This window comes from Galleria mellonella, unplaced genomic scaffold (genome assembly GCF_026898425.1).
Source record: "Galleria mellonella isolate WM207_F2 unplaced genomic scaffold, CSIRO_AGI_GalMel_v1 utg44, whole genome shotgun sequence".
In the NCBI taxonomy this organism is placed as follows: domain Eukaryota; kingdom Metazoa; phylum Arthropoda; class Insecta; order Lepidoptera; family Pyralidae; genus Galleria; species Galleria mellonella.
The window spans coordinates 4,634,180-4,661,345 of NW_026442100.1; the positions used below are offsets into that span (position 1 = coordinate 4,634,180).

At 33.5% G+C, this 27,166-nt stretch overlaps 1 protein-coding gene across 2 annotated transcripts; it reads right to left on the reverse strand.

Annotated features, from left to right (window-relative positions):
* Positions 1-12,202: 12,202 nt before the first annotated feature.
* On the reverse strand, positions 12,203-20,735 carry LOC113518834 (mitochondrial pyruvate carrier 1). 2 transcript variants are annotated; one of them, XM_031907072.2, is made up of 4 exons: positions 20,472-20,735; positions 20,166-20,239; positions 19,435-19,535; positions 12,203-13,823 (listed from the first exon to the last, which is right to left on the reverse strand). In XM_031907072.2, the coding sequence occupies exons 2-4, from the start codon at positions 20,231-20,233 to the stop codon at positions 13,639-13,641; spliced, it is 354 nt and encodes a 117-aa protein (XP_031762932.1). In that variant the 5' UTR covers positions 20,234-20,239; positions 20,472-20,735; the 3' UTR covers positions 12,203-13,638. The 2 variants fall into 2 exon arrangements, with proteins under 2 accessions (XP_031762932.1, XP_026759636.1); XM_026903835.3 differs by having other exon boundaries at positions 12,204-13,823; positions 20,503-20,731.
* Between the last annotated feature and the right edge of the window lie 6,431 nt (positions 20,736-27,166).

Genomic DNA, 27,166 nt, shown 5'->3' on the forward strand with positions numbered 1-27,166 from the left:
AGGGTAATGACGTAGGGTTTCTAGGAATAGGGAAAAATTATTATTAACTTAGTTCATATGGATCCATAAAGTAGTAATAGCAGGAAAATATCAAATAAAAATATTGGCTTAAAAGATAAATTTAAAGGAATGACCTCATAACCGAGCCTAATGTATACTTTATGTATATATTTCAATCTGTATTTATGTTACTATAATACCTATTTGACTTGAATTATTCAATTGTCATTGTATATTTTTGTTTCTGGTGCAATAAAGAAATAAATAAATACTTGCCCGTTCTAAAAAAGTGTAACTCGAACGTTTACGTGTGGCAACATTTGATAGGCGGGAAAAACACTTATTATAAAAATATAGGGATCGGTAATGGGCGCTCTAATATGTTTGTTTACTGCATACGTAAGTGAGTGCGGAAGGAACCGTAACGATGTGCATTATCGCTGTTTCTTGTCACTTATTTCTATTTCATTGCATTATTAGTTACAGCCAGTTTAACTTACACAATAGGCACCTATAAAATTATTAAAAATCCTTTTAAAGTAAAAATTTATTAAAATAAAAATTAAATTATACTCATCCATCCAAAGGTTGCCTGGAAGAGATCGCTTTTAGCGATAAGGCCGCCTATTGTTTTCTCAGTGTAATATTTTCTTGTAATTGTATGTATTTATAATAAGTTTACAATTGTAATTTTATGGAGGAAACAATAAAGAGTATTTATCTATCTAAGTTATACTTAATTAATTGATTAGTAAGCGCATTTCATATCTTAGCTTACCGAAATATAGCAACATCGCAAATATATATATATATATATATATATATATATATATATATATATATATATATATATACGTACTTCTGATTGTTTATTAAAAAATGTTCTGCAAGTGAAATGACACGTTAATAATACAAAAGTATAATATTTTTATTGAGTTTCAATGAAAATTTTAAATTTAAAAAAAAAAGTATTTGAAATATACTAAAATATGATCTAAATGTGTTACTGATAGACTTTTATCATTATCATTTTTTTTTATGCAACTTAGAATGGCAAACAATCTGATGGCCCACCTGATGGAAAGTGGTAACCGTCGCCCATGATACCCCCCATGCGTTGCCATTCCTGAGGACTTAGGTGTTATTCCTCTGTACCCTGTAAATTCACTGCCATATCCCACCCTTCAAACCGAAACACAGCCATGCAAACACAACTGCTTCACGATAGAAACACGAATGGGACAGAGGTGGCCAAGCAAACGACTTTTGTACAAAATCTCCCTCTATCTATATCATATCAGCCGTAACTTGTCTATTGGTGAACATAGGCATGCCCTTATTGGGGAATATTCGGGATAGATGCAACGTATTAATATCTATGAGCTACTTTGAAATATTTTTTTTTATAATTCGCAATATTTGTTGTGACTCCTTGGTGGAACTTTACTATATCAACTGTAAAGAAGTGAAATAAAGTATATATATTGTAAATATTTGTGCTTTATTCCATTTCTTTATTTCAACCGACTTCGAAAAGATAGAGGTTGAGAACCTCTTCGGTTGTATTTTTTTTTTATGTTTATTACCTCATAAGTCCGTCAGTTCTAAACAGACTTGAAAATTTTTCGTTCCATAAAAAATATGTATAAATATTTCAATTGCGGCAAAACCAGTTATTTTAATCTAAAAACTAAATTACTAAACCGATTTTGATAATATTTCTACGAGACAAATCTATAAGTATATCCTTTCAGACAAAAAAAAAACAATTTCCCAACTTGATTTAGAACCGACAGAGTTATGACGTAAAAACATATAAAAAAGTACAACCGAATTGAATTGATTGAAAACAATTTTTTGTTTTCTTGCTCTTTTTAAAAAATAAAAACAATTTAACATTGAATTCCTTATTTGAGTCTCTCTCACTAAACCTACTTTCAACATTCCAGGCCCGGGAGCCGAATATTAGACCATGATTGTTTATGGCCCTTACACACCCTGGCAGCCGTTACGTGCCTTATTTAGTGTACATAAAATAGCTACTAATTAGACGGGAGCAATTTTAATTAAAGTAGCACGTATCTTTGTGTTCGCAAACGCTCGGTAACTGCACGACCACTGAAGTAACGCTCGTAACCGAAGTACCTACAGTCTAGTATAGCTTACAGTCACTGTATATCGCGGCTCAGGCTATCCTTTATCTTAGTTCATGCAGACAATGTGTCAGTCTAGTATAGCTTACAGTGGCTCTATCCCGCAGATCTGTCTCCATGTACTAAGATAAAGACTAGCCTATGTGTCAGTCTAGTATAGCTTACAGTGGCTGTATACCGCGGTTCTATCTGCATGAACTAGTATAAAAAGTAGCCTATGTGTCAGTCTAGTATAGCTTACAGTGGCTGTATACCGCGGTTCTATCTGCATGGACTAGTATAAAAAGTAGCCTATGTGTCAGTCTAGTATAGCTTTCAGTGGCTATATCCCGCAGTTCTGTCTGCATGGACTAGTATAAAGAGTAGCGTATGTGTCAGTCTAGTATAGCTTTCAGTGGCTATATCCCGCGGTTCTGTCTGCATGGACTAGTATAAAGAGTAGCGTATGTGTCAGTCTAGTATAGCTTACAGTGGCTGTATACCGCGGTTCTGTCTGCATGGACTAGTATAAAGAATAGCCTAAGTGTCAGTCTAGTATAGTTTACAGTGGCTGTATACTGCAGCTCTGTCTGTATGGATTAGGTGTAGCCTATGTGTCAGTCTAAAATTTCTATAAATCCATATATCATAAAAACCTATCTATGTATTCATCTCAATTTCGCGACTGACTCTTGGCCACAACAGAATATCAGTGTTTTGCTCTTTTGAGGGCAAAGCAATAAACTGAGTTGTGACCATTTTGTGTTACTAGAGCACACGCATGAAGGATAAAAAAGGAAATTGTTGTTTTATATATTTTGCTTTTTTTTTTGTTGCTTGGTTTGGTTTTATTTTCATTCTTTTATCTCTTTTACTGTGTATTATGTGTATGTTTGTATTGTAATTTGTGTGCTGTAAGTAATGTAGATAAATTATCTATCTATCTATCTATCAACAGATAATTTTCTAAACTATAGTAAAATAAAAAACTATTTAAAACCGATTTTGTAAGAGTATAAGCGCACTTAGTTAAGTTTATTTTGAGTTATTTTTTTTATCAATTTAAACATAATTTACAAATATCGCAATATCTTCTTTACTAACTGTTAACAGCATTTTTAACTCTTGCTTACCGAGAGGAAAGGGATTGTTAGTAATGGGGTCTAATGAACCCATTGCTAGCAATACACCCTATCAGGTCGACCTCCACGCGGTTCCCCCTGGAAACCATTGTGGTTAATTCTAGTGGAATTCGTCACGATGGGTTAACTGACCTGCTTTCATCGTCACATATCATCACTCACTGGTGCCCCGCCAGTGTATACCGATAGCGCAGGTGGTGTTACCATTTCATTATCACCCAATAAAAAAAAATAAAAAAAAACTCTTGCTTAACTAATTGTGGAACATCGCCATTTAAAAAAAAACTTATCGATGTTTTTAACTGATTATTAAAAAAAACAATGCCCATGGTACCACTTTCCATCAGGTAGGCGGTCAGCTTGTTTGCCATTTTAAGTTTACATAAAAAAGTGCTCTGTTGCAATCTAAAACGGTAATCGTAGAATAACGCTGCATATAAATTTACCATTAAAATCTTTGCACATAATTTATATTTTATTTCGAGATTTTTCAATTCTTGCCAATTTTTTTTAACAAAATCCAAATTTTCAGTGACAGCTTAATGTAAATATTATTACAAGAGCAATGTTTAGTTTGCAGGTAGGTTAAATAATCAATCTGAAACATTGAACATTCTTCAATTGTTTTTGAATATTGATAGCAAAATTTTTGTTGTGGTTGAATATTGGCTGTGTGGTCCCGGCATAGAATAGCCACCCTTCTTTTCCCGTGGGTGTCGTAAAAGGCGACTAAGGCATGGGCAGTAGCGTCCCTCTTAAAACATGCCCAAAGTCTAACTGTGCGGTTGCCAATTCGTCTGCGAAGCGAGCCAACTACTGGTCAAACCCCCCCCCCCCCAGGGTGATGCTTATGTTCAGCAGTGGACAGTTAAAGGCTGATATGATGATGATGACGATTGACAGGTAACTATAAGGTTACCACACTTCGTTCTGAACGCTCTTAAAAAGTTGAATACGTTCCCAAATGAATACAACTCGAGACTCTTCAAGTCAATGGTGAATAAGTATTTCGTGGGAAAGCACGCCCCTTAGATGTTAGATCTTATCATCATTTCACATGAGATGAAGTCAGATCAGTCAGTAGAAATGAAAAACGGAAAAATATTATTTGATTTACCATAATGTATTCTCGTTATTTACTCGTGCACACAATTTCCAAACTTCTTTATTATACGAGAATCTTTTGAAGTGATCTTCCTGTTACTGACATAACAGAAAAGATCTGATACGCCCCAAAAAATTCACATATCACTACGAATACTTAGACACGTTAAATTTCTTTTAATTATTTATGCTAACTTACAAAGCGGTTCTGCGAGAAGTGGTTTGAAAGAGACAGTGTAGAGTTAAGAAAGAAACCTGTAATTTTTTTTTTTAAATTGCAGATATTTTAAAAAAATAACCCAGTCCTACTCCCATCTTTAAAGCTAGAGACAGTTGGCACTTTATTCTCCATTGCCACCTTACCTTTATTTAATAATTTAATGGTGTCACATTCATCGTGTGTAAGTTTGTGAACTCAGAAACGTTTACGCAAACAATAGACCTCGCTTAGAATTCCGAACAATAACGCCTGCAAGCATTGTGGCCGCCAAGTGTTTGTGTGCGCGACCGCGATTCCACTTCGCCAATGTTGCCAGGTTCGGATATTTTCCATTATTTTGAGCAAAAATGTATACTTTATCTATTATTATTTTTCTATTTATACAACTTGGAAAGGCAAATAACCCTTTCAGACCCAAGATTTTTTTTCTTTCAGATTAAATATATTTTCGTGTTTTGGAGCCAAGCCATCTTGCCGGCACGCACGAGACTACTGCACCACCTAACCGCTAAAATGATTTCTTATTGGCTGGTTTAGAATCTCACTATCATGTTATTTCAGCTTCGTGCGTAAAAATGAATTGCGCGCGGTTTTAGAATTTTTTAAAGTTACAACTCACGCCCGTATCGTTCAGCGGACGGACCACCTGATGGAAAATGGTAACCGTCACCTAAAGACATGAGCAGTACCATGGACATAACAGGGTATACTGTTTCGCTCATGGTACCCCCTATACGTTGCCATTCTTGAGGACTCAGGTGTTATTTCTCTGTACCCTATAAATTCACTGCTGTATCCCAACCTTCAAACCGAAACACAGCCATGCAAACACAACTGCTTTACGGTAGAAACACGAATGAAACACGATAGAAGTGCTCAAGCAAACGACTTTTGTACAAAGACTCTTCTTCTCCTTATTATTCACTTGAAACATGACATACTTGGTGTTACAAAAAGCATAAGTCCATGTTTCGCCATACATAGTCCTTGCTATTTTAAATTCACGATCGGAACTTAACGAGAAGCGGTTACAAGTAAATAATACCTACATACTTGCCACTGTGCAGCATAACTAATTTTTTACTTTGGCTATGTGGTCCCGGCATAGAATAGGCCACTCCTTCCTTTCCCGTAGGTGTCGTAAGAGCAACTAAGGGAGGGCAGCAGCGTTCCTCTTAAAACATCTCTAAAGCCTAACTGCGGTTGATAATCCGCCTGCCAAATGTGGGAACTACTGGCAAAAGGTTAAAGGCTGATATCATGATGATGACTTCATTTTTATTGCCGACGTTTTTATTTTTACTTCAACATGGTGCAACCCACGTCGAAATGTCGGCAAAAGATGAAGTAAATTAAAAAGTATATAAATACACTATCGGGACTTACGCGATGAAAAATTTTTGTAGATATATAGTCCTATCGTGACCTCGACGTGGTGCAATCCACATCGAAACGTCGGCAATAAAGAAGCAGGTATGTATGTAGGTACTATTCACTTGTAAAAATTTTTCATCGCGTAAGAGCCGATAGTGCATTTAAATATGCATAAACAATGCAAAAATTTAAAATTAACTATGTTAATAAAATGTCAGGCATAACACCATTATCCTCAAGAATGGGAACTTATGATGAGTATTATGGGCATCACAGTGTACTCGGTGATATCCATGGTGCCTATTCATGTTTATAGACAACGATTACTACTTTCTATTTGGTGAGCCATCAGCTTGTTCACCATTGTGTCATAAATAATAAAGATTGAGTTCCACAAAAAACTTCCGATCTTCGAACAATCGAATTTACTACAAGCAAAACCAAATATTTCGATTTAAAAATTAAACTGCTAAATAGATTTTGGTAAAATTTCTGTATGACCAATGTGTAAGGAAAAGGATATATCCATTCAGATAAAAAATAAATAAAACTAACTGAGTAATGAGACATAAAAAAATACAACCGAATTGCTCCTACTTTTTAACTCCTACTCAGAAATGGTAACGCATGGGGAGTATCATGAACGAAACGATACACTCTGTTATGTCCATGGTACAGCTCATGTCTATAGGCGACGGTTACCACTTTCCATCAGGTGGGCCGTCAGCCTATCTGCCGTTGTAAGTTGCATAAAAAAAATTATTTAGGGTAAAATAAAATATTGCATCTAGCAATGATGGAGCTCGCTTTCAATGGCCCGCTCCGCTTCATTTGATGAAGTAATACTATTGCAGTGTCGCTACATAACTACATAAACGTATATATTCTATGGCTGCATTAAATTTAATTATAATAAAACACATTTTTAATTACTTTGCTGCGATTTGATGCAGTCTCGTAGGTAACCGCCCATCGTGTCTATTGCAATATGCAATTTAATAAATTCTGACTCACTTAAATTATATTAGTGGAAGAATTAGATATATACTAGCTTTTACACGCTACGTTGTCCGCGTAACCGGGATGTTTTCTCTAACCGAGATGGAAAATGATAGATAGATACTCTTTATCGATAGTATTTGAATGTTACGATGTTAATGTAATTACTAGCCAATTATAATTACCTGTTCTGGGAGGAAAGGGATTGTTAGTAATGGAGACTGAAAGTCCCATTGCTAGCAATATACCCAACCAGGTCGACCTCCTCGTGGTTCCCCCTGGAAACTCATGGTTAATTCCTGATGAATTCATCCTCTAAAAGATTACAATAGTAAATTTATTATAAATATAAACAATTACAATAAATAATCGCAGTGAGAAAACAATGGTCGGCCTTATCGCTAGAAGCGAGCTTCCTCATTGGAATCATCATTTCTAGACAAAACACGATGTAATGGACATCTCAAGAGTATACTGTGTCCTATACCTCCAGTGACTACTCGAGCAATTTTTCCGCACTGGAGAAAAATATTTGCCTACCTTTATAACGAATGTCTATGGGCTCGCAATGAATTCATGTTTTGCCCAGCTGGCCTGATATATCCTGTCGGGTCGACCCCCACGTGATACTTCTGGAAATCATTGGGGTTAATTGCTGCTGATCTCATCACGATAGGCCAACTGATCTAATTTCATCGGGGGGAAAGGGATTGTTAGTATTGGAGATTAAGAATCCCGTTGCCAGCAATATACCCAACCAGATCGACCTTATCGCGGTTCCCCCTGGAAACTATCATGGCTAATTCCTTGTGGTGAGCTAACTGGCCTGTTTTCATTCTCATCTATCACCCTTCACTGGTACTCCGCCAGCGTATCCCGTTAGCGCAGGCGGGGTTACCATACCATTTACACCCATAAAAAAAATTTCAAGGTTGCCAACGTTTGAGTACGTCATAGGAATCATAGTATATCCTGTGTTGGCTATGGTGCTGTTTGTCTATGGTTGACAGTTACCACTTTCCATCAAGTGAGCTATCAGCTTATTTACATCAGCATTGTATATAGTATTCGAGTATATAAAAACTTATGTACTCGAATACTACATTAATTTAATAATACTACTTACATATAAATCGTGCAAAAATAGCGCCCCCTAGTGTCATGACTCTAGGCTAAATTATCTAAACTAATGAAATTTATTTAAAGAGACAGTTATGAGTTAACCAATATAAAAAATACCACCGAATTTAGAACCTCCTTCTTTATGAAATCGGTTGAAAACAATTAAATTAAAACAACAAAAACAAATCAACATTATATTTATAATAATAATAAATATTCAAAAAATATACCCTTGTACATTTTACAGATATTTTATAATATACATCATCTATTTTCTATTTGTGTCACAATAAGATCTATGTAATGGCAAGCATTCATAACTTTAATTTTTCTAAAAAAGAAATCACACCACTAACATAGTGTTGCATGTAAAAAAAAATAAGATTTGTGCATTTAAATAAAAAAATATTTGCATATATTGATTCATAGTTTAAACATTTGTCTGTAAAATAACATTTGTTCTAACAAAAACTTATTCTATTTTACAATAATAACATTTTTCTATTTAATAATTTATAAAATATGTCAAAAATTAAATAGGTATTGAGTCAACATTTTTGTTCTAGTGATGTACACATACAATTGACCTAATATCTAAAAATCAAGATACAAGATATCTGGGTTACTAATGTTTAAATAGACAAATCATCAATCGGTAACTCATCCCTTACTAAATATAAATCGAAACATGTAAGAGGTTAAGCATAGATTTTATTTTATTTATTAAAGTTATGACTAGAAGTCATAGTTATGAAAAGTTACATGTTAAGCATAGGTTTTAAATGTAGCAAGACTTTTGTAAGATTAATTTTATTAGAAACCCAGATAAGCTAGCAATCACAAAATGTTTCGTCATCCTATAAAAGTTCAAATAAATATTCACATGTTAAATATTATATAATCGAAATAAATAATCTGAAATAATCGATACAACGTACTCGAATTAATGTTTGTTACATAAATACATTTTTGGCTAATTAGTGTTTTTTATTTTTAATAATCATTCATAATATACAAATTAATTTGACAACATTATTATTGCCATATAACAATAAAGATTTTATTCTTTAAACACGTGGCAAACAAGGTTATTTCGTTTTTCTATACTCGAAATAATTAAATAACAATTTTCACATCTTTTTATAGAATTTTTAACTAGGATAATATAAGTACATGCTCATTAGGAATCAAATACGGTTTTTTTTTTTTATTTTCATAATCTCAGGGTTGCCATTTACATAATGTATTTTTATCAAAAATAGTTATTTAAAACAATATTTATTTATTCCTTATTGCATATTTTTTTTAAATGGCAACATTAATGCCATAATATGGAATCTCCATCAGGTAACCAATGGGTAAAAATAAAAAGCGTATAAGGACATAATAATATGCAATAATGAATTAAAAATTTATTATGCAGATATTTTTTATTGTTGTTTTATTAAAATAAAAAGATAACGATTATTAAAAACACATACGTTTGCTAAAGAAATAGAGATAGCAACATCAAAATACAAGACAATCTATTCACATTTACAAATATACGGCATTTTTTTATAGCTCGATTACGAGGCCTTCAAGCAAAATCATATTTTTCTCAAGTTAACTATTTTATTAGGGTATTATTTTTAATGTAACACTTTTTACATTTGCCACATGCCTAAAGAGATATTTCACAACTTATCACAACTTTGCCTAACTAGTGATACAGAGTAAAACCGATTTGTTAACGGTACATAAAACTATATATCTACCCATGCTATAGAGTATATAACGACGAAAATTTGGTGAATCATATATTAAAAAGTAACAAAAAAAAAATAGAACCTATACTAATTAAATAGACACGCTATATTAGTAAGGAAGCCACAATGTTTTTGTCGTTTTTTTTATTCATACTTCTATAGTAAAAGTGTTTCTTTTTATTAGTTCCTTAAAATAATGTTAACAGTTTCGATTTTACTCTGTATTGTACATCTATTACATCCTGAACCATAAATAAATTCCATAAAATTTCAATCTTAAATTACATAGATAGAGTATCTCCAACAAATGATTCGCTAAAAACAGATCAACTTTTTTATCCATGTGTGCGTAAATGGGGTTACCAGTATGTATAGTTAATACAAAGTAAGTGGAGAAAAATTTATAAGATTAAATTAAAAAATAAATACGATACAAAATTCTTAGAAATATATTTGAAATAACAAGATATCGTCATAGTCGTAGAATACTGACGGATCTGACGAATATTACATATAAAGATCCGTCAGTATTCTACGACTATGACGATATGTATAAGTCAGCCAATTTGACGTCTGACTGACTTAAATTTTTTTCACTTCATGCTCTATCTATATAAGCTAAGGTTCGAATATATATTTATTGAATTTAATTCGATATGCGTTAAGATATTATATTAATATCATAGTTCCAATATAAAATTATAACATACTGAATCAAATACAATATCTATTATATAAATATAGTAGTATCAAAATCAACTATTTCCACATAATTAAGCTGATTTGGCAGTGTTCAAATTCACACATATGTCTTTTATTTCTTCATGATTAAACAAAAAAGAGCTAGAAGCTGATTTCAGTCGAAAAGTACTATGATACTTTTCAATCAATCGTTTGATCAAATCTAAGAAAAGATTTATACAATACACAGTTTTTGCTTTGTTTACATCAATACTAGTGTTAAAGCTACTACAAGGAATTTGCTAGTGGTCCATGAATTTGGAATGCCTATAATTTGGAATTTTTATTCGTATAGGGATTTTGATCTATAAAACTAACCTATAAAAATTACTTACTATTTATTTTTAAATTTCCCCCAACCTCCATCACCCAAACAATTACACTCAATACAACACAACTCGTATGCACATGACATTCATAGACAAGGCTTTTGTTTTTTTTTTCTTGTATAAACACATTTCGTATGCACATGACATTCATAGACAAGGCTATTGTTTTTTTTTTTCTTGTATAAAATCACAATATTCTGACCACACTATCCTGAGCAAGCGCCAAGACGACACGCTCCATGAGTATGACCAACCGAAAAGAGAACGTTTTAACGATCCGTGGATCGCCACAATTTTTTATCAAAAAAATTGTGGCAATTTTCCAATAGTTACTTATTTTATTGTTGTTATTGTTTTCAGCCATATTTTTTTTAAAAATTACATATAATTTGTACATTATATAGCTAATACTACAGTATAATCTGATATTTATACTCACAGCACAATCTTATATAAACATTTGTTTATATACATTAAATCATTTACATACACGAAAGTAAAAAAGGATAAAAAAATACCCATTTTTTGCATATTTTTGAAAGTAGTCATATTTTGTTAATCAATAATAAAATATATCTAAAACAATATACCAAAAGGTAGTTTAGGTTAAAATTGTCTTTTTGTATTTATATTGGGCTGAGGACAGTGTGATGTGTGTTAAAGTTTAGACTGCAAGCCCCCCCGCTCGGGCCACTCCCCTGGCTGACGTCCCGGCGGGTGGCCGTGTGAGTCGCATTGTGACATATTATTGTTCATTATTTCCTACACCTACCTACCATACCAGGAGGACAGCAATTTTCTGAAGCGCCACATCTCTAAACCTAAATTTCAATTTAATATAACAAGAAAACCGTAAGTACACATTATATTTTAAAATATTAACTGCCATTTTAACTTACGTGTAATTAGTATCACAGCCGCTCACGATTAAGGGTCCCGAATGGTCCTGAAACTAGTCGAGTTTTCTCAACCTAGTTACACGTAAGTTAAACCGGCAGTTGTTACATTGATATTATTATTTTAGTTCCTGATGACCCATAAATGTGTAATTTTATGAAATTATCATAAATTAGATAGATAGTGAAATTAGATAGATAGATAGATAGATAGACAAATGAAAATATTATATTATATATTAGGTTTTAAGACATGGCACCTTAGAGTCAGCCTCCTTGTCTTAATATAACTACAATGCAATTCCCATATGATTGGCATATAGAAAAAAAAAAAAAAAAAAAAAAATATATATATATATATATATATATATATATATATATATATATATATATATATACATATATACATATATACATATATTAGAGGCTGCTTATAAAATACTTAAATATACATATTCAACAAACTACTTTAGACCTGTCTTAAAAGTAATACCTTTAAAGTCGTTAAATGAAATATGATTTAATAGTTATTAAATATGATTGGTTCTGAAGCGATAAGTCATTAATATAAGTATATATTATATAAGTAGATGTTCATCATCATCATCGTCATCACCATCATCATCATATCAGCCATTACCTGTCCAAAATAGACATTACTGACTAGCAAATTAGGCCTGCTGATTTTAAATAAATATTAAATAAAAATAATTTATTTATTTGACTTTGAATTTCTATCTCTTTTTAGAATTATTATCTCTCTTTCCAATAGTAGAATACAGTGATGGTTCAACCGTCATACTCGTGAACGATGGCTGCTCGCACTGGTCTACTCTCGAATGTAATACGAATGTTCTTTTAATTCCAATGTCAATTATTTATTTATTTTATTTACTACTATACTATATATTTGTCACTAATCAAGTAAATAATTTGTTCCTGTCATTACCTAGGCATTATAAATCCACTTTTTTTATCCTGGCATATGAACCTGGCATTATAGCCTATATTGAATCATAGTTGTCACCCAAAAATTAAATGAAGACATGAATGGAGGTGAAAATTATATGTGGCATTTTCGAATTATCGCTCTTATATGCATGGACAGAGGAGTTATATTTGCTAGTACGCACATAACATTTTCATGCATGCACGTAATTGGCGTGTAGTCCCGGCATAGAATGGGCTACCCCCACCTTTTCTGAGGGTGTCGTAAGAGGCCACTAAGGGAATGGTCGAGGGATGAACAGCAGCGTACCTTTTTAAAATATCAGCAAAACACAACTGCGGTTGCTTACCCACCTACCAAACGTGGCAACTACAGGCACCAGAGGGAGACTTTGTACAAAAGACGATTGCTTGGGTACCTCTGTCCCATTCGTATTTCTACCGTGAAGCAGTTGTGTTTGGAGGGTGGAATATGACGTAAATTTACAGGATACAAAGGAATAACACCTGAGTCCTCAGGAATGACGCATGGGGGATATCATGGGTATAACAATATACTCTGTTATGTCCATGGTACTGCTCATGTCTATAGGCGACGGTTACCACTTTCCATCAGGTGGGCTGTCAGCTTGTTTGCCATTCTAAGTTGTATAAAAAAAAACCCTTATGGGGAGGCGGTCTCTGTTCAGCAGTGTTCTGTTAGCGGCTGATATAATAGTAATAAAAAAAAAATATAAAAGCAATAATCCGAAACTGGGACATCCATTCATGTCTTCAAATATTACATTTATTAACTAGTTTTAAACTTGCATGTATTGAGTTACTTTGATGAGAAGTGAGTTCCAAACTCACCAAATGTACATCTAGCTAACTTTACACGTTTTTATTTAACAGGTTCCGTCGATTCTGCCGTCGCCGTCCCCCGCTGCAGGTAATGGTAGTTGACGAACCTCCCGCCCTGTGTCAACTGGGCGCAGGTGTTGGTGAAGTGGCACGCGAAGAGCAGAAGGTTCCTGGGCTGGACTCTCCACGCGAATCTCATGAACATCATTGAATACAGTGTAAGAGCTGGAATAGGGAATGACAAGTCATTTAATTTTGTAACACATTGGATGATGTTCAATCATATATCTGAATGTACGAAATACAAAACACAAAGGGGAAGTATTGATACAGAAATATAGTGCCAATAGACAGGAGATTGGTTTATTTTCAAATATACTCGCAGAACCACATTCGGGAATGGCAAAATCTTTAATTACTATATTTTTGTATCAATAATTCCGTTTATGAAAATGGACTACTAAGATATTATGTATTATCTATTTATGTATCAATGTTTTAAGTGTGTGAGGTATTTTATAAAATTAGGGTGTAATGAGGCTGACATATCCTTATAGGATAAAAGCCTCTAAATAAAAAAGATTAAAAAAAAAGTCATTTAATATAATTTTTATAATAATAACTAATTTAATATTATTCTCATTTTATTAAATAATTTTACTGAATTAGGTGTCATTTTGGAGAAATCCATATAGCCGGTTATTTGATAAGAATTCTTTTTGAAATTCTACAACCTTCCATATTAGCCATCAATCTCCGACTGGTACTTCGTCCATGCACGTTTTGCAACACGTGTTTCACCTTTACACGAGGCATCTGCAGGGAAATTAATAAATCGCGGCTTGGAGCCTAGTGTTAACCGTTTTTTTTCAGTTTGGGTACCAAATGTTTTATACCTTCTAGTAATAATAAAAGAATTTTTTAATGGATGATAATGAATATAAAATAGCAACCCCGCCTACCATCATCTAGTCTCGGGCACCGGGCTAATGGTCAGCCACCTGGGCTATTCCGGCCCAACCGACCTTGAAGGGTGTTATATATGTAAGGAACCTTAACTCCTCAAACAATGGTCATGGAATTTGATATGAAGGAATGAATGAACGAGTATACTTTATTTGCATCATTATCATCACTACATAGTATAAAACAAAGTCGCTGTCTCTGTCTGTCCATCCCTATGTATGCCTAACTCTGTAAAACTACACAACGGATTTTGAAGCGGTTTTTTTTTAATAGATAGAGTAATTCAAGAGGAAGGTTTATGTGTATAAATAATTCATGCCTAATATTGTCGAGAAACACTGATATTTTTAAAGGTTTCTCATATGATGTGATGTAATGTGCACCCGTGCGAAGCCGGGGCGGGTCGCTAGTTATACAATATAGGAAACAAACAAGACTATTAATAAATGTAACGATACAATTGTAAAAGTACCGTAAGGCGGTCTTATTACTGAGAGCAATCTTTCAAGACAACCTTAGGGTAATAGACTAATTGTTGTACAAGTAAATATAATTTTACTGTATAAACGTAGTAATCAGAATGGACAAGGACATAAGCGTACTTTTTAACCCATTTTTTTGTGAATATGTTCTAAATACACTATCGGGACTTAAAGGGATGAAAAAGTTTTGCAGCCAAATAGTACCTATAAAGAAGCAAGTGTGTAAATACTATTTACCTGCAAAAATTTTTCATTGCATTAAGTCCCGATAGTGTATTTAAAATATGTGTAAACAGCGCGAAAGTTTACAATAAACTAATGTAAATATATCCTGACCACACAGACATAGTCGCGGGTAGAAACTAGTTCGAATATAAAACTGAAATCCTATGGTTTTATTCTTTTTGTTGGATGAAAATGGTATGGTAACTCCGCCTGCGTTAACGGGATACGCTGGCGGAGCACCAGTGAAGGATGATAGATGAGAATAAAAACAGGCCAGTTAGACCATCATGGTGAATTCATCAGGAATTAACCATGATAGTTTCCAGGGGGAACTGCGTGGAGGTCGAAATCCTATGGTTTGGATTCCACTGCTTATCAGCCTAAGCAATTTACGCTTACATTTTCATTTTAATGTATAATATTATCATAATCTAAACAAATAAAGACGTTTAACAATATACTTTAATGATTACAGATAACGTATTATACAATTTAACCATAAACAAGAGTTTTTTTTATAACCTAAGGGTTGCCGCACACTTAACCACAACTGTATCTTTAATAGGTAATAATGAAATGGTAACCCCGCCTGCGCTAACGGGATATGCTGGCGGAGCACCAGTGAAGGGTGATCGATGAGAATGAAAACAGGCCAGTTAGCCCATCGTGATGAATTCATCAGGAATTAACCATGACAGTTTACAGGAGGAACCACGAGGAGGTCGACCTGGTTGGGTATATTGCTAGCAATGGGATTTTTAGTCTCCATTACTGACAATCCCTTTTTTAATAGGTAATAATGAAATGGTAACCCAGCCTGCGCAATCGGTATACGCTGGCGGAGCACCAGTGATAGATGATAGGTTACTATAAAAACAGGTCAGTTAGCCCACTGTGAAGGAATTTACTAGAAATAACCGCGACGGTTTCTAGGGGAAACCGCGTGGAGGTCGACCTGATAGGGTGTATTGCCAGCAAAGGGGCAGTTAGACTCCATTACTCTCCCCCCGAATCATAACGGTAACGACGACTACTCAGGCGAGTCGCTACACCCTATTCGCGATAACGTCCCGGGGATGACTTTCGTTTATAGCCTAGCAACTCTATTTGCTAGCAATACAAATGTTATTTATGTGGGTAGTATTAAACATGTACGGGTGGCTACGTCCACCTTTATAAGTCATTTGACCTTGTCTATTAAACCAGTGTGTAACCGACCTCTGTGTTCACTTGTCGCGTACCCAACTTCGCAATATACAATAAGCTATACTGTCGACCTTTACACGGTCACCGCGATTATCTCCTGGTGAAATTTTCTCGTTGAGCCAACACATCTGATTACATCTTCATCTATCATCCATCCTTCAACCTTCACTGGTACCCCGCCAGCATATACCAATAGAACAAATGGGGTCCCCATTATATTTTCACTTATCCATCCATGGTATACTATAATGTCCATGATGCTATGCACTTTCCATGAAGTAAATCGTCAATTTATTTGCCATATCTAAATTGCATAAACAAAAATTAAGACTTTATTAGAATCCAGTATTTTGATAGTTTCAGAATGTCTTAATTTAACAATAATTAACAATATTTAATTTAAATTAAATTTATATTATTATTGATATAAAAATACAAATAATAATAATACACTCAGGTTATGGAATGAGCTCCCTGCCGAGGTTTTCCCAAGAGACTACAGCATTGGGTTCTTCAAAAGGGGGGTAAAGAGGTTTCTTCAGGGTCGGCAAAGCGCGTAATACCTCTGATATTGCAGGCGTTCATAAGCTACGGTAACCGCTTACCATCAGGTGGGCCGTATGCTTGTTTGGCACCTCAGTAATATAAAAAAATATATAATTTATATTTATTTTCTACACAATTTAATACCAGTTTCTCTCTGTCCACCGCACTAGAAACTTGGTATAACTGAATGCATGTTGCAAATGCGTGTACAACTATAGACGATTAATAATTGTCGCCATCAGTGGCCTAGTGTGCGTAAGCCCTTATTACACCATATCATTTTATTTTATCGTTACATATATTACATATTCGTAACATAACATTACACTCGAATACTGTTAACTATTGATAAGAATTTGACAAGATAAAGCGGCGCGATGCGACAACGCGAGATGTGATCGTGTCAAAGGCGTGATTTAAAATAAAAATACTACATATTCACTATGTTTCGGAACGGCTAGTCTCTTTAACCGACCTCAAAAAAAGAGGTCAAGAACCTCCTTTTTTTGTTTTTTTTTTTATAACACAGAGGGCAAACGTGCATGTGTTTCACCTGATGGTAAATGACTACCGCCGCTCATAAACACTCGCAACACCAGAGGCATTGCAGGTGTGCTGCCGGCCTTTTAAAAAGGAACATGCTCTTTTCTTGAAGGTTACGATGTCGTATCGATTCAGTAATACTGCTGCTGGAAGTCGATTCCAAAGCGTGGTTGTACGTGGAAGAAAGTGCCTTGAATAACGCAAGTTTGAAAGACCGCCATTAATCCAAATGGTTGGGATGGAACTTTAGATTGTAGCGGATTGTACTTTGTTTTAACATAAAAGTCAAATGTATGTATATATATGTATATGTACGTATATTATGCCACATATTCGCAATAATTAGTAGTATAGTAAGAAACAATACAAAAATTAAGAAGGATAAGTAAGCTGAAGTGGCAATGAGCTGGTCACATAGCTCGAAGAACCGACAACCGGTGGGAAAGAAAGTTTCTTGAGTGGCGACCCCGTACGGGCACACGCAGTGTAGGACAACCCCCTCCCCCCAACTAGATGGAGTGACGACCTCAAATGCATTGCAGGGAGTCAATAGATGCAGCTGGCTTAGGACCGTTCCTTATGGCAGTCTTTAGGGGAGGCCTATGTCCAGCAGTGGACGGATAATGGCTGAAATAATGATGCAAGGATTCTATTGTTTTTTTACCCCCAAAATATGTTGGAAGATTTTTTTTTATACAACTTAGAATGGCAAATAAGCTGACGGCCCACTTGACGGAAACGGTAACCGCCGCCTATAGACATGAACAGTACCATGGACATAACAGAGTAACAATAATAATTCTTTATTAAATCTGTTTTTATCTCTCTCAACACGTCTCAAATGTGTTTGCTATCTGCTTATTATATTATTTGTTATGTAGATATCTGTTATCTTTTTAATACCGTTTTTTTTTTCAGAGTAAAGATAAGCCTTATACCAAAAGTTTAATAACAGAACAATGGATATTGATGAATGTGGAAGAAGCGAAAGAGGTCTGTTTGAATCGAAGCATTTGGCGTTCCATTGTTTCTGCCTACCCTAATGGGAGACAGGCGTGACAGATATGTATGTATGTATGTATGTATGAATATTACTACTACTACTACTCAACTACTCACTACATAGCTACTCAATGTGAGTAGGTCACATTGAGTAGCTATGTATTTTTAACCGACTTAAAAAAAAGAGGTTCTCAATTTGGTTGTACATTATTTTTGTTTTCTCATAACACTGTCAGTTGTAAGCCGATTTGGATTTTTCTTATCTGAAAGGATATATTTACAACTAGGTCCAATAGAAATGTTATCAAAATCGGTACAGTATTTTTGTTTTTAAATCGAAAAAAACCAGTCTTGCAACAACTGATGTAGGTTTATTTTGTGGAATACAATCTTTATGATGATACTACTAAATGATGCATACTTGCCATATTTAGTATCATCTAAATATGGCAAGTTTGGAGAGTCTGCAAACAACAAAATGGCGAGGTCCAGCAGGAAAAAGAAATGTTGGAAGACAAAGAAAGAGATGGGCTGATGACATAATAAAGACAGCAGGAAAAAACTGAACAAACATCGCTACAGATAAGAAGTGGAAAAAGATGGAGGAGGCTTTTACCCTTGGGGACCACTGAAGTGGATAAAAAGCTATAATAGTAATAAAATATGGCAAGTATGAAACTTGCCTTATTTAGTATGGCCGTTTTATCAAATTCAGTCATTTGAAAATTAAAAGTAATATATTTATTTTGCATTACAAATTGTTTTTCACATTCGACTTTTTAGTGCCCATCGCCATCTGGCGCCTAGAGCAACCACTCCTCTCACTATATATGTATATAGAATAATTAAACTCATAAAGTCCTTACCAAATGTCATTTTGCCACTAATAAAACTGGGGTCCTTCCTTGTATCGGCTATCGCTGCTAACGGTATACCCCAATTGGCTACTGGACCCCAAAAGTGTGTGCTGAAAAATAAATAAATTGCTTTCTAACTAATATTTCAAAAATAATGAATTCTCTTTAAGTATATTTTAAAATATTAATTTATTAAATCAGAATTGGAATTAATTTAATTTTTAATATTACATAGATAATTATAATAAATAAATATATATATATATATATATATATATATATATATATATATATATATATATATATATATATATATATACTTGTAAGTAAATGCTATATACATACATACACAACCATCATGCCTGTCTGCTATTGGGTTAGACAGAAACAATAGAATGCTAAGTGGTTATTATCAAACAGACCTTTTTATCAATCACCAGTTATGGGTAATTTTAATCTTCAGCTTGTCGCCTACTTGCTTGGCATATGTCCGTTTAGGGTGGCACCTACCAATACCTTCATTCATTCATGCTTGATAAACATAATTCTTCATTCATCCACCCTCTCCAAATGTGCAAACTAAATATATTTATTGAACAAATAAAATGTATAAGGCAGCAATCTGTCTACTCCGTAAAGAATGCGGCGTGAACATAAAATACATACTTATTAAATTAATAAGGAAACTATATCCAGACACCTCTTACAAATTTTTAAAACAATTTTATAATTCGACTCACCTCATCAAATAATCTCTAAATTCTTTACTTTTAAGCTGAGTCAATGCATTCCTTACTAACGAACCCATTTTTTGCTGTAAACGATATTTTTAGATATAAATACTGAAATACACCAAAATAATAAAACACACAAAATTCTTTGACTAAAAAAAATTAAAAATAAATTAAGTCTTTAATTAAAATAAAACTACATTTAAGTACATCAAAATGTATGTATGTAAAACTATAATAATGAATGTGAACCACTCTAATTCATACAATAATTATGAATTAATTAGTGAGTTAGGTAAATATTTAATCAACTACCAAGGGTCAAACTCGTCAAGGTTATACTCACGTAATACTGCAAAGCAATTTAATAAATTAATTCCAAAATTATATGAAAGAAACACAAAGTTATTTAATTTTTTATTCAATATTGTAATGGTCCTATATAATTTTCTACCAGCAGTCAGGTGGTTTGTAAATTGCACCGTATATGTAGCTATTTATCACTAGATACACAAGTACATTATTTCAATGACACAATTGTCACTGCCCACTATTGCCAAGCCACAAGTTAACCTCAACGATGACATACAACCAGCTGATAGCTTGACAGCTGACAGCCTGATAGCTGCTATCTTTCTTCATTTTATTTTTTTAGTACGTTTGTTCCGTTGTGGAACAGGCTAAGGTCGGAGACCATGCTGCCTACTATCTATCTTCATTTCATTCTGTCACTTTAATTTTGTGTTTGTTCTATAAGGAGCAGACTAAGGTCAATGGTCACGCCACCTAGTCTTCTCTTCAGTTTTAGTTTAAATATTGCTGTTACTTACACGAAATAGTCTTCAGTTCTATTACTTCAATTCATAAGCATTCTAAAACGCGTGAATGTGAATGTGAATGTGAAAGGGACTCCATTTTCCGCACTTAGCCTCTCATTTGGGCCATTGTGCGTATGAGTCGTGGCTAGTGCAGCCAACCTAGCTCCGTCCAGAAGCGCAGAAGCTTCCTGGGTTCTTCACAGGCCTCACGGAGCGACCTCACCGTTCCGAGGATTTCTAAACGTTGATGGGCCACAGCCTCACATTCCAGGATTACGTGAGCTGCCGTTTCTTCGGCGTTGAAACAGCCTCGATATAGAGGGCTGTCTGTGGCTCCTATTGTGTATAGATGTTTGTTTAATGGACAATGACCCGTTATTGTCCCTATCATTGTTTTGAGGTTTTTTCTGTCTAGATGTAATAAACGTTTTGATAGTCGTTGATTCAACATAGGTACGGCCAATTTTGATTGTCTGCAATCAGTAGCCTGTATCCATCTTTGGTTTTGTATGTCAGAGGATCTTTGACGAATCCACATTCGAAATTGTGAGAATGGAAGAGGAAGGAGTGGATACGGGCCTACCACCCTCGTTCCTGAGCCTTTCCTAGCTAGTTCGTCTGCGGCATCGTTACCATAAGATCCACTGTGCCCTCTTATCCATTGGAGGATAATACGGTTATTGGAAGATATCCTATCCAGTGAATGGTGGCATTCAATTATTAGTTTGTTGTTTGTCTTGTTGTTTCTTAATGTTTTTAGTACTGCTGCGCTGTCGGATAAGAATCTAATGCTATAACCATTTATTCCTAGCTTATGTACAACTGCAGCAGCCTCGGTTATTGCAACACATTCGCATTGGAAAATTGAGCTGTGGTCGCCAAGCGGTATGTGCATGTTTATATTAAGGTCTAAGGAAAAGACTCCAGCTCCTGAACCGTTCTCAGTTTTGGAGCCATCGGTGTATATGCGTAATTCATGTACACCGGATTGGTCCTTTTCCTCTTCTTTTATTTGTACTTGGTATTTTTTGTTAATTCTAAAACGCGTTTGGATCTAGCTGTATTTGTACGGATGTGATTTTAATTAGTAATCAAATTAAATTCCTTTTCTATAAATACTACTAAACAATCTAGTTTCAGCAATAAATATTGATGAAACTAGAATGTAATTTTCTGATGAACGATAACTTAAATTTCATTTGTTTTTCATTTATTTGTCTTCATCTCTTCGTTTAAATAGTCAAAATACCTATTTCTTTCATAAAACAGTAACGTATATTCTATTTCAGAATAATTTTCTAATACCTACAGTAATTACAAGACAAGTAATCACTGTTTTTTTGTAAAAGTTATAACTTTGATTTTAACCGGTATGCAACTAAAGATTTCGGGATAGTTTGCAACATAAACTATTTTAATTTATTAGTCATATATAAACTTTTTTATCAAAACAATAAGAGCCATCTATTTTGTATTGTATACGATTGTCATGACACGCGATGAAACCAAACGTGAAGTAAACCAATAACAATCCATTCCAGCCAAATAAATCCATTCAAATACACAACCGTCGTTCAAAATGTAATTCCAATTACAGAATTAATAACTCCATAACCCAAACATGGGTCTTTTCCGTGTTTTAGTGATAGTTTATATGCTTGTTTACATAACGATTTACTTTGGACTAGTTGGAGCCTTGTTTTATGTTAGAAACATTTATTTAAGAGACTACAAGTATGTAGAGTAAGAGTATATTTTTATTTGCTTTAAACAGACATTTAGCATTCTAAAGGCCATGCGACAGAACTTTTTGGCATCTCTTTAATTGTTTTAAATTGTAGGAATGCAAATCTAATATAGCAACTACTGAGGAGAAGGGATTGTTAGTAATGGGGAGGTTAGTCCCCATCGCTATCAATATAACTTATCAGGTCGACCTCCACGCGGTTCCCCCTGGAAACCATGGTAACTAATTTATCATTGAATTCGTCACGATGGGCTAACTGACCTGTCTCTCCATCCTCACCAATCATCTCTCACTGGTGCTTCGCTAGTATACTATACCAATGGCGCAGGCGGGGTAACCATTCCATTATCATCCATCAAAAAAAAAAAAAATATATATATATATAGCAACTGCTATACGCAAACATAATCAAGTATATAATAATACTACCTTTCACTTGGGACTTCGTCTGCGTGACCAGAATAAAAAGTAGCCTATATTCTTCTCCCTCGCATATAATACATGTGTACTAAATTTCATAGTAATTTCTTTTAATGAATGATAATGGAATGGTAACCTGTCTTCAGTTTTTTTCTTTACAATATGGGGCATTAAAAAAAAACATAAGGCCAGCAAAGCACTAGCGATTCTTCGACAGTTTACTCGTTTGCCTCCCTAATAAAAAAAAAACTTACTTTACGCTATCGATATATGCTGGAGGGGCACCAATGAAAGATGATAGGCGAGGATAAAAAAAAAGGCAGGCCATTTAAGCTATCGTGATAAATTCACTTGGAACTACACACGATGGTTTCCAGGGGGAACCGTAAGGAGTTCGACCTGACAGTACACCCTGTCTTGTTGCCAATGGGGCTAATATTCCCCATTACTATATCTTGCATCCCATATAACATGTACCTATCAAACTTCATAATAATCAGTGAAGCCGTAAAGCACTAAAAGGTAACAAACACACTTTCACATTTACAATATTAGTAAGGTAATCCAAGAGATGTGATAACAAAGTTCGACATTTTAATCATCATCATCAGCCTATAACTGTCCACTGCTGAACATAAACCTCCCCCTTGGGGGGTTATCACAATAGTTGCCACTTGGCTGGTGGATTGGCAATCGCAGTTAGTCTTCAGAGATATTTTAAGAGGGACGCTACTGCCCATTCCTCGCCCTCCCTTAGTCGCCTCTTACGACACCCAAGTGAAAGAAATGGGTGGCCTATTCTATGCCGGGACCATACTACCCATTATTACATAATTATAATATTTACTGATAATGCTCTCACCCCGGATAGCAGAGGGATGTAGGTTCAAATCCCATTGGATCGAGTTGTTCTAAGATATATTTTCACCTTATTTACCATTTAATATTACCTATTCATATTTTAGCATCAACGAATTGCAAACATACGAAGTTGAATAATAAAAGATTATACAGTTTTTTTTATTTTTTTATTGTATTATAAAGGCACTAAAAATGGACGGCAGTAGATTCCAGTGAATTAAATAATTGTAAAATACAAACATTACAATCTCTAATTAAAATAATATATTATTCGCAAACTAGAATTGTTTTACTGTATATTGGAATATAAATGAATAAGAAGAGAATGCTATATAGCATTAATTCCCCCTTTTGTACTAAACATTTTTTTTATAATGTGATCAATACTTAAATAATAAATGAATAAATACGTCTTTCCACCAGTTTGTCGGACTTGGTCAAGGCACCGCAACTTATCGTACTAATAATAATAAACTCTTTATTGAGCACAAAAAAAGATGTATACAAAGAATATTAATACAGTATAAGCAAATGCAAAAGGCGGAAGTTATCGCTAAAAGCAATCTCGGGCAGACAACCTGCCACAAAATAGTACAGAGAGAATGCAGAGGTAGCGCAAGTGAGAGACTGTAAATACAGAAAAAAAAAATTGTGTATTCAATTGAAATATGTGAAAATTTAAAATTGAAGAATATTAATTTATTATTTCTAATAAACATGCCGATCGAGAATGACGTGGAAGCTTTAATAAGGTCAAAAATGATTAAATTTTAAACTTTCGCGTCCTTTACATTTATTTTAAATACACAATCTGTACTTTTCAACGTGAATTGCACGTTGTGGTCACGATAGGACTTGACGTCGACAATAAAGAAGCAGGTATGTAGGTACTATTTACCTGTAAAGGTTTTTTCGTCGCGTTAAGTCCCGATTGTGGATTTAAAATAACTTCCAAATAATCTAATAATGGCATAAATGTATACAAATTACTATCATTCTTTTACAATATTACATAATTGTGATTTTAATAATACAATTCGTTAAAAAAAAAATATTAATTTCTTTAAATCAATACACTAGTAATAATACAAAAAAAAAAATAAAGGGAATAAAGTTAATTTTATGTGATATATGAAGATATAAATAAGATTGTCAATAATAAAGGAAACTGAATAAACCAGATTATGAGTGAATATTACTACAGTAGCTTTATTGCATACTGGAATATTCTACAGTATATTAGAATATACAATAATATATTGAGATTCATCATTAGACTTTAAAATATCAAATTATTTTATTACAAATAATAATCTTATAAAAAAAAACAAAATATTGCTTTCAAATCTGCATACAATTCACTAAATTAGGGAACAGCACAATTTATTATAACTTTACTAAAATTTTCTGTCTTATTCTTATTTATTGCTAGTTTTTGACTTTAGAATACATTATTTTTCATGTAAATCCTTTTTTTTTATTATCTATTATAAAAAAAAATACATAATCGATACAAATGTTTGCAAAAATATCATAATACAGTTATAATAACTAACTAACGCTTACATAATGTAGGCTTGCTCTGGAATATTTTACATTTTAAATTACATAATACATTAACTTCGACCATGTTACCAGTTGACCAAATGAATATTATAAAAAATGCAATATAAAATACGTGTAAATGAGATTCTAAAGTAATTAAGTCTTTTTAATGGACAGACACTTGTACGTTTATTTAAATAGTAATATAAAACTTAATTTTATAGATCCTATAGTCCTATTTAAAGTAGGGAGACGCCAACTCAAGAGACGTTTAGACCAAGAGTCAGTTAATATGTTTCTTTTTTATGCAATACAGAATTGTAATGCATGAGGGGTACCATGAACGTTACAGTGTACCGAGTACGCTATACAAAGTCTATGGTGTATTGTGTAATCCCCTTGGCACTATTTCTATAGAGACAGTTGCCACTTACCATCAAGTGGGCCATCAGTTTGTTTATAATTTTAAGCTACAAAAAAAATAGATAAGAGGCTTTGCTACTGAAATATATTACCTTATTTAGACATCTGCCAATACAAATAAATATATGTTCACGGTAGCAATCACTGATGGGAGTAGTCAGTGGTATTTGTCAATACAACTGTGCAAATACCTGAACAATGTCAGTCTTATAATGGACGGAACTACTTCTAATTGAAAGCGATATGTGTATTTTTATTTGAATAACTACAATGCACTCATGCCTGTAGATAATCAGTTCGTAAATTAATTTGAAATTAAATCGTAAAATTATTTAGACGGTTATTTATTACCTTGTACAGGTAAAAAAAATAATACTAATGGTACAAATTCAAATATAACTTTAAATATATATATATATATATATATATATATATATATATATATATATATATATATATATATATATGTAATTTTATCTAATAGAATTATTAACTAGATGTAAGACACTTAAACCTTTGGAATACAAATACGCGTCATTCAATATAAAAACAACGCTCAAAAATTCAATAAAATATATATATTGCATATACATATATTATAAGTAGTGTTTGTGTTATATGTGTATTTCCTATGTATTATTGTGTATAATTATTTCAATATGTTACTATAACTTGGTTAAGTATGTCATATATTTTTCACCACATCTGCCCTTCATACGCTTTCTGTTTTTATCTAATGGTTAGCTGATAGAGAATATCATATGGCATTAAGCTCACCACTTGTACAAATGTTTTATCTACATCTACACTAATATTATACAGAGGAAAGATTTGTATTTTTGTGTGTATGTTTGTAATGAATAAACACAAAAACTACATTGTCGATTTCAAAAATTCTTTCACCATTAGAAAGCTACATTCATCCTGAGTAACATAGGCTATATTTATTGCTAGAAAAGATTAGGGATCCTTACTAAAACTTTAGTAACGTAACTCAAGTTGTAAAAAAAATACTATAAAACACCTTTCGTCGCGTGCGCTGCGGAAACTATTGGTGATAGAACAAAAGTATGTTCTACAATATTGAAGAAAATATCAATAACTACAAAAAACTTCGCGATACTATATGTCCAACTATTATCGTTATGTCACAATAACCGCTTATCAAAATGTTGTAAAAATGTCCACCCGTTCGA